Source organism: Centropristis striata, chromosome 24 (genome assembly GCF_030273125.1).
Source record: "Centropristis striata isolate RG_2023a ecotype Rhode Island chromosome 24, C.striata_1.0, whole genome shotgun sequence".
Taxonomy (NCBI): Eukaryota; Metazoa; Chordata; class Actinopteri; order Perciformes; family Serranidae; genus Centropristis; species Centropristis striata.
Window position 1 is genome coordinate 9,314,475 of NC_081540.1, and position 9,162 is coordinate 9,323,636.

The window sequence follows — 9,162 nt, forward strand, 5'->3', positions numbered from 1 at the left end:
TTTCTGCTTGTTAGACCATATGTACACAAACCTGAAGTCTCTGCATTTAATACAGGCGAGTACTGGATTGATCCAAACCAAGGAAGCACCAAAGATGCCATCAGAGTCTTCTGCAATATGGAAAGTGGTGAAACCTGCATCTCCGCCAATCCAGCCAACTTCCCCGGCAAAGCCTGGTGGACCAAATCCAGTCCCAGTGCCAACAAACCCATCTGGTTTGTAGTCGACATGAACAGTGGAACCAGAGTAAGAATTTAAGACATCCTTTCAAATCTTTATTGGGTTTGGTTTGAACTCCAACGTCCTGCCGGCAGGATTGACACATTTTCTTTAAGAGATCACCAAAAATACACAGTTTATCGTAGAAAATGTAAAAACAGGCATTATCATTGAAATTTGAATTTTCCGAATGTCAATGAATGGATCATAGGCTATGAGTGTTTCTGTTAGGAAAAGTATCCAAAACGAAGCTTAAAATTTTAATATTTCTGTCAAAATCAGCTAAGACGAAGGGTCATGTGACAAATATTGAAAATCAGACAGAACTTCAGGCTGTTTACACAGAGCAGAGAGGAGAGGACAGGAGAGGGTGTAAGTAGAGGTTGTTAGTTTAATATGTACAGTATGTGGAGAACCATTTTTTCATAGCAGTATTCGTGACACCTGTGTGTTGTATGTCTAAACCCCATTTATTCCAATGTAAGAAAATAATGTATCAGAGAAATTCAATATGCGTTTTTCATCATTTATGTCATAACTGTTATTCTGCACAAATTACATTTTTGAGTTGTTCCCATTTTTCATATATATATTTTATATATTCCAGTGAAATACAAGGCCACAGTAAGTAATACACTACTGGTCAAAAGTTTTAGAACACACCAACTTTTCCAGATTTTAATTGAAAATGATGCAGTTTAATGTCTCAGTCTATTCTAGACTCTACTTACAACATTTAAAATTCTTTATTAAGCATGATAGTGTTTTGAAAGTAAAAAAAAGATTCAAAATCACATTTTATGTTGGACTAAAGGACTAAAAAAAGACACGATGACTAAAAAAAGACACAAAATGACCAAAAAAAGACACAAAATGACTTACAAAGACATACACAGAATTAAAAAATGGACAAAATAGCCCGAGACTCCATAGAGTTAAGTTGTTAACCCACTTCTTGTTCCCTGAAAAAAGGCCTACTTGTATAATTCTGAAATGTACATTATTTTTCAGTTTTGGTTAACCTTACCTTTTTTTATTTACCTCTGGCAGTTCACCACTTACCTCTGTACCATTTCAAGCTGTTCATTTGACTTGAACTGCTTGAATTTCAATAAAAAATGGAAAAATTGGGGTGTTCTAAAACTTTTGACCAGTAGTGTATATAATAAGTGCAAAACACACCCTGAGGGTTCAGAGTGTAAAAATATAAACGCATCGAAGTCTGAAGTCTAATATCATATCGATGTCTAATTTCAGTTACGCTACGGAAACGCGGAGGAGCAGCCCAACGCCGTAGCAGTTCAGATGAAGCTGCTGCAGCTTTTGTCCAAAGAGTCGCACCAGACCATCACCTACCACTGCAGGAACAGCGTGGCTTATAAAGACGAGAAAAACACCAACATGAAGAAAGCTCTGGTCCTCCGAGGCTCCAACGGCCAGGAGCTCAGAGCGCAGGGCACCAACCGCCTCCGATACACCGTCATCGAGGACGGCTGCACGGTGAGTCATTACGCAACTACCTGAACAACAACAAAGACCAACTGGAAGACACTTAACCTGATTTATTTCTTGTTTTTTACACTTTGAAAAAACAAGAAATAATTGACTTTTTACACACATACATTATTGAGGGTTTACATGCCCACATTCTTAGATAAAAACAAAACAAAACAGACAAGACAAATTACCACTATACAAAGAACAAAACAAAGTAAAACAAAAAACCAATAGATACAAAAATAATAATAGTAATAATAAAAATTACAACCCTGTATTTCCTATGTAGCTGCTGTGTTGAATATTACATTTTCTTTATACACTTCATTGTCCTTTTCAAGTGTTCAACATCTTGATCGGTGACTTTCAAGATATTCAATAAATTGTCCCCATAGCTTAAAAAAGCTCTGTATTTTTTGTTTTTTACACTTAGAAATCTAACGGACAGTGGGGCAAGGCAGTGTTTGAGTACAGGACTCAGACTCCAGCCAGGCTGCCCGTGGTGGATGTGGCCCCCATGGATATTGGAAAGCCGGATCAGGAGTTCGGCCTGGACATCGGCCCCGTGTGCTTCTTATAAAACTACACAAGATGGACAGAAATGGCCCTTTTCTTAGAGGAGTAACATCATCACCAGTATTTATAGTATATGGACTCCTCTTTCTGTGAGCGTACAAGTGGATGAAGGTTAGATTCTTCTACACACGGCTGCATTTCTCCTTGTTAATAAAGTTACAGTCTGGAGCACCAGTACTCTGCAGGGAAATGCATGTGGGAGGAAAAAAATAAGGTGCTAAACTTATGTAAAACAACATAGTTAAGATGTGTTGTAAAGTTGCATAAGCTGGAAAAACAGCAAAAATATTAAAGTGATGGCGTCTGAGAGCAGATTGCATAAGAACTGTTTTCCAGTAAATGTACATCCAGAGGCCTGAGAGGGCGAGAGCTAATATAACTATGACTGTAGTTCTTAATTTTAATGGAATAAAAAATGAAAATCATGCTTGAACCTAAATTATTAAGTTCTGTGCAGGAACTCATTTACTCTTTAAACAGAAAAAAAACTTTTTATCTCCTTTTTAAATCTTCAACTGTAAATGCAACATATGGCTGTAAATTGCAAATGATTTGTTTGTTGTTGACTATGGATGTGGAATAAATGTCTTCTTTGGAATGACTCTGCTCTTCCCCGGGAAAAAACCAAAGCAAGGAATGTTGAATAAACATTCGGATCTCCTTTAAGAATTGTTAAGTTTTGACCTTTGGGCCTGACTTTAACAAGCTGCTGTTCTTATCAAAAACTGCCATAAAATATATTATTTTCCACCTCAGATCTTTAAATGCCAGTTTGATTACTTAAATGCCACTGTTATGAATAAAACAACATAAAAACTGATTTATTATTTGTATTTTAAAATCTAAAGGGCTTTTTGTCACAGTCTGGGATATGTCAGTGATTTTTTTTCATACTTTCTACTTTAAGTGAGGCAAACTAAAATAGTATTTTCTGTATATTAAATGCTAGTTGGATTTTTTTTTCACAGTCTGGGATAAAATTCTTGTTTTAATGGGTTTGAATTCGACATTTGTGTTAAGAGTCTGTCTGTATTTGTCTGAACAGTTTATTATAGATGCATTGTTGGAGCTTTGACAAAGCCAAAAATATCCCTAGTTATTTTTCTCCCTCAACTCGAGTTAAAAAAATGAGACGACAGAAAATAAACCAACTCGCCACTAGAGGGAGACAATGCTTTTCTTTACAGTTATCAAGGTAAAAAAGTTCTTCACTGGCTGGATTTAACAAAGAGAAATCAACATGGCTGTGGCATTTAAATACTAATAATCCTGTTTCTCATGATAAATCTGTACAAATGGCTATGTCAACTTACATTTCAGACGTTGACATTTATGCTCTATCCACCCTGCATTAGTGCTTTTATTTCAAAATATAACAAGCCACATTAGATGTTAAGAAAAGCAACAAAAATGCCCAATTTCAGCATGAAAGCGTGTCCTGACCGGTATCTTATGGGTGTGTGATCAAATGAGATGAACAAAGAACGAAGCCAGGCAGAGAGAGAAAAAGAAGGCGTCCTTACAGGAAGAAAGAGAGCCAAAGTTCAGGCAGCACATGTTTCTGGGTCGACCTTTCTTCTCTGCGCTCGCTGAAAGACGTGACACTCTCACCGTTTCCTGCAGCTTCCCGGGCTCGCTCCACATCTGTCGAGGTGGTCATTTTTAGCCGGGGCTGCTATTTTCATTTCGGGCATGGAAAATTTAAACAGAGCAGAGCAGAGCAGGTAGAAGTGAAGGAATTTGAGCTGTGAGCTTGATGGTGCAGGGCTGATTTCAGTGTTGCATTAAGCACATTTTTCCTGTTTACTGCTTCACTTCCAGGCAAAAATACATGAAATCAAGTTTTACAAGTTTGTCAAGGTAATTTTCTTTTCATCCCCTCCTGCTGCACTGTAAAAAAAAAATCTGTTTAATTTACGGTAAAATACCGGCAGCTGTGGTTGCCAGAACATCACCGTAAAAAATACAGTGAGCGTATGTTAATGTAAATATCAGCAAAAACTGTCATTTATACTGAATAATCCCATTACTTTTAGGATAATTGTGTCATCGTGGTATTTCTCCATTAACTTTACATGAAAAATGTATATTTTTACAGCAAAACTGTGTGTTTTCTACAGTTTATGGCGGTATAATTTAAAGTCTTTTACTATTCTTTGATTGACAGTAATTAAAAGTATCTGCTACGGTGATGTACAATGTTTAATTTTACGACCTATTTCTGATGCAAATTGACAGTGTTTTACTGTTATTTCGACAAACATTTTTTACAGTGTGGCTTGCTTTTATGCTCAAAAGTCAGTGGTCCACGTGATATGTTTGTACCTCCTTTCACCCAAACGTGGAGCGCTGCAGTCTGCGACCCCTGAGATGACTTGGCAGCGACGCCCAGATCCTGACTAGGGTGTCTCTTGTTCGCCGAGGAGCCTCGATGAGATTTCCCAGCTACTCCTTTTCCTTCCTGTGCACCCTCCAACCCCACCTCACTGACGCCCCTCGAAAAACACTTAAAGAACACTGGGAAAGGATCATGAGAAAGCATCAAACTGTTGGCCTAAATTATTCTCAGTGGCATGAAAACATAGGCCTGAGAAAACAGGTTTTTTTCTGCCATAAAAGTGATAAATGTTGCCTCGTTATTGTGGGAAACACAATTGTGGGGAAAACAAAGGGCTGAAAAAACAAACAAGGGAAAGTAATACGTTTTTTTTTCTGCCATAAAAGTGATGAATATTGCCTCGTTATTGTGGGAGCGTGTTGTCAGACACACTGTACAGTAGCCTATCACAGGCCTGATCTCTTTATTGTACAGATTTCAATCTAGTTCTAGTATTTCTAGATGGAACATTTTGACCATTTTCTTTATTTAACTACAACATTTTGACTTTAATAGCCATTTTAAATGCACACCTCCAGGCCTGAAAAGTGAGTAGAAGTGTCTTAAACCTGCTTTATTTCTAATGGCCAGTTGTATAGATGTCTATAAGAAAATGACCCCACTTCTCACTTGATTTATTACCTCAGTAAATATTTTCCTAATGAGTCTATGCTCTCAATCATAGGTTTCAAGTATTCCTCAATACAGCATGATGTTTATTTTGTAAATGCAGGTTCCATTTAGAGTAAAGTAGACATTAAAGCAGGTTATGCTTAAGTGAGTGCCTACCGTTTGACAACTTGTTTCCATGGCAATATGCAATGCATATTCATGGAATTTATAGAGCTGTGAACTTGTTTTGGGGTGTTGTGCATGCTTTCCCTTTTTTTTTTTTTTTTTTTTTTTTACCATTCCACAGTGTGTTTTCAGTTCATCATTCTTAGCAATAACAATTTGGTGGTTCTCAATATTATGCACTTTTTTGTTCATTAAAAAGTGAAGAGAGCAAACCAAATTACATTTTCTGTAGGCCAACCCAGAAGTAGCATCACCATGTGGTCTCTTGACAATTAGCCTATGGGATTTTTGCATTGGATTTTGCATCATTGCAGAAATTAAGCTCTGTGGCAAACATGGTCATGAAGATAATCTTCACAGATGAACACCACTTTTATTATGTTTGCAGCTGACGAAAGTAAGAAGCTAACAGTATGCTATCGAGAACTTAGAACTTCAGACAGGCCCAGATTAATAAAGTTCCTATCCATCCGTCTGTCCGTCCGTCCAACCAACCATCCATCCATCCATCCATCTATCTCAGACAACCTACCAGCAGTTTTGACAAGCTAGCAAATAAGTAGCCTTACAAATTATTTATTTACAATCTACAAGAGTTTGCAAGAGCACTGAAAAACACGACTAGAGGCTGTTATGTGGCCTTGTGAGAGAGTTGCTGTCCATGTCCAGCCTGATGATGTTTAATATCCCTGATAACCACTGTAGTCTCATTTAGCCACTTGTTAGCATTCGCCTTTTTAAGGACATGTAAAACAAAATTGAAATTGTAAAGGTATTTGCTAACGTAATCACAATCTAACTAAAAAACCATCAACATCCTCATCGAGTTTGAGATGATAGACCCCATGGCGCTAAAATGCTAACGTATTTCTGGGTTTAAGAACTCATTCCTGTGGCGCCCTATAGAAGTTCATCCATCTATCCATTCTCGTCCGCTTATCCGGGGCCGGGTCGCGAGGGCAGCAGGATAAGCAGGGCATTCCAGACGTCCCTCTCCCCAGCCACAACGTCCAGCTCCTCCTGGGGGACTCCGAGGCGTTCCCAGGCCAGGAGAGAGATATAATCCCTCCACGTGTTCTGGGTCTTCCCCGGGGCCTCCTACCAGGGGTTAAAAGGTATCCCTTATTGGTAGCTCAAAAGCTCAATAGCCTAACAAGAAAATACATTTACACAGTTAATAATCCTACTACACATGCTCTGAAAAATAAGATACATTTTTTTGGCGTGTGAATATATTTGTACAACTTTTGATTTTCAGACTGAAATTCTAATGGTGATTGTTGGATTCTCCCACATAATATTTAATTAATTCACACAAAAGTGAGTTGAAATTCATATGGGTGATGTCTCTCACACACACACACACACACATGCTTACACACACCCCTCCTCCACCAGCTGGGGTCGAAGCTGATCAGAACGGAAATGGGCCGCTTTAACATCCCACCTTTTCCCAGATCCTGGGAGGAGCATGTGCCTGGTGGCAGGGGGAGAGAACAATGGCAGGAAACTGGGAGAGGAGCGAGGGAGTTCCTGTTGGCAGGATGATACTGAAGACGAGAGCGGTGGCGCGCCTCGTACAAGTGGATACTGGCCCGTCGCCCTGGGCTGTAGGAACTGAGCTCTTTAAAACTGTAATAATCTTATTGTTTGAGATGTTTTTGATTCCAAATGTCTGACGTTTAAAGGGCGGGATGTCTTAGATGTTCTGCTGCTAAAAAATTAAAAACAGAAAAAAAGTGAAGCCAATAATCATCATTGTTCTGTATGTTTCCCACCAATAATTGATGTCACCTTTATACCTGTCTTTCAGACTTTTTAGTTCTGGTCCAACTTTTCAGGCAGTTTGTTGGTTCCTGGAGTCAGCTTTCACATCTATTTTACTCGAAATAATAATAATAATAATAAACTTTATCTAATGCAGAACAAAGTGCTTCACATAGGCACAAAGTGCTTCACATTGAACAGACATAAAACGAACATATTAAACATATTAAAGCATTCGACTTATAACATGTAGTTAAAAAATGTATATAAATATATTTTTTAAATATAAAAGTGTAAAGGTAGCATAAAAAGTTTTAAAACGTGCAGTAGACAGCAAGTGCAAAGCTATTTAAATGTTCTGGGAACCTCCAATAAACCAGTAGATGATCTCAGTGTTCTGGAGGGCATGTAGCTAAAAAGGCAGCTAGCAATGTAGCTCGGGATCCTTGCCCATTAATAGCTTTGTATATAAGGAGAAGTACCTTAAAGTCAATTATATGTGCAGCTAAAGCTTGACTAATATGTTCTCCCTTCTTGGTTCAGGCTAGTAGCCGAACTGCAGAATTTTGAACAAGCTGAAGTCTCTTATTAACACTGAACATAGGATGTTAATGTTAGACTTTGTTATCCGCTAACAATAGCTCGCTAGTGCTATAGCCTTCTAGCTGCTTACGTGAACCCATATCAATCCCACTGCAGTTAAACAAATTTTTAAAAAATACATGTGATATACATTTTAGTTGGTCTTGTTGGTCACGATAAGTGGTTCGTGGGGAGGTACGATGCAGTAAGAGTCAGTACCGCTCTGGAACCAGTTTTCCTGCCCGAGAATCAGTTTCTTAGGTAATCAAAGAGGTTGAAGATGAGGCACCGGCTCCGAACCGGCCTTGGAATTTACTAAATAAACATCAGGGTTTACTGAACAAGTCAATATGTCAACAAGCATTGAGACAATCAAGGCTTTAGGAAAATGTCTACTGAGGTAATCAAGTGAAAACAAAATTTACTTATTTTTGTAGTCGCCCCCTGCTGGCGTATGTAACGAATGCAGGTTTAAGGCACTTTTGCATTGGTTGGTAGAACAGGATATATATGGAAAGTTAAAGTTATTATTATTATTTTTTTAAATTAAGTGAATGTGCAAAATGTGCATGACACTAAATTGGCCTCTCTTTTCATATCTGTTTCATACTTGCACTTAATGAACAGAACACACCAGATTTCATGTTAACCAAGGGATACATTCAGCTCTATCAATGATTATCATGGTTTTTTGAAACTAGATTTTTTTTTTGCTTAGCCATTTATTGCTCCTATAGTCAAACCAAAGAAGTGAATTGCTGAGATCTGGAAATGTGATGCAACCTAAAAGCATGAAAATGCTACAACATGAGAAATTCAAACCGTATTAACTAACTGAAATTATAAAAAAAAAAAAAAAAAGGCAGGCTTTTCTATCCGTCGAAAAAAAAAAGTAGTATGAGTACTACACCCCCCTGCCCCTGGAAATGAACTCTCTACATGATGTATTCACACTTTTGATCATGACGTCCCTCTAGAAACTCCAAAGCAGCGACGCTACCAGAGGACCAAGTGTTGACATCACTCAGCGATGAGCTGCTTAGATAATTCATGACCCCGCAGCAACGGTCTGAAAGGGCCGTGCAGCAAGAGGCAGACTTCCTGCGGTCCCACCCAGACCCGGGTCACATCCATACAGTCGGGCCACATTGCTCACCCCAACCCCTGTACTGTACGCCCTCCACACCCTCGAACGCAGCCAAGAACTCATTCCATTGTTCTCAAGAGTGAGACATCCCCATGCACAAGTGGTCAGCTCATGCAATGAGCCAGATGTGTGTATGGTATGTGTGTTTGTGTGTGTGCATGGCAGAACATTGTTTGTGAGTGTGGTTTTACCAGATTAA

The 9,162-nt window shown here is 38.6% G+C and overlaps 1 protein-coding gene across 1 annotated transcript in view; it reads left to right on the forward strand.

The window, feature by feature from the left end:
* Positions 1–3,033, forward strand: part of col5a2b (collagen, type V, alpha 2b) — a 35,524-nt gene extending 32,491 nt beyond the window's left edge. The window contains exons 52-54 of the mRNA XM_059328332.1: positions 56–246; positions 1,477–1,719; positions 2,150–3,033. Coding sequence (XP_059184315.1) covers positions 56–246; positions 1,477–1,719; positions 2,150–2,296 — 581 coding nt within the window. The 3' untranslated portion in view covers positions 2,297–3,033. The remainder of the gene's footprint in view (positions 1–55; positions 247–1,476; positions 1,720–2,149) is intronic.
* Positions 3,034–9,162: the final 6,129 nt, after the last annotated feature.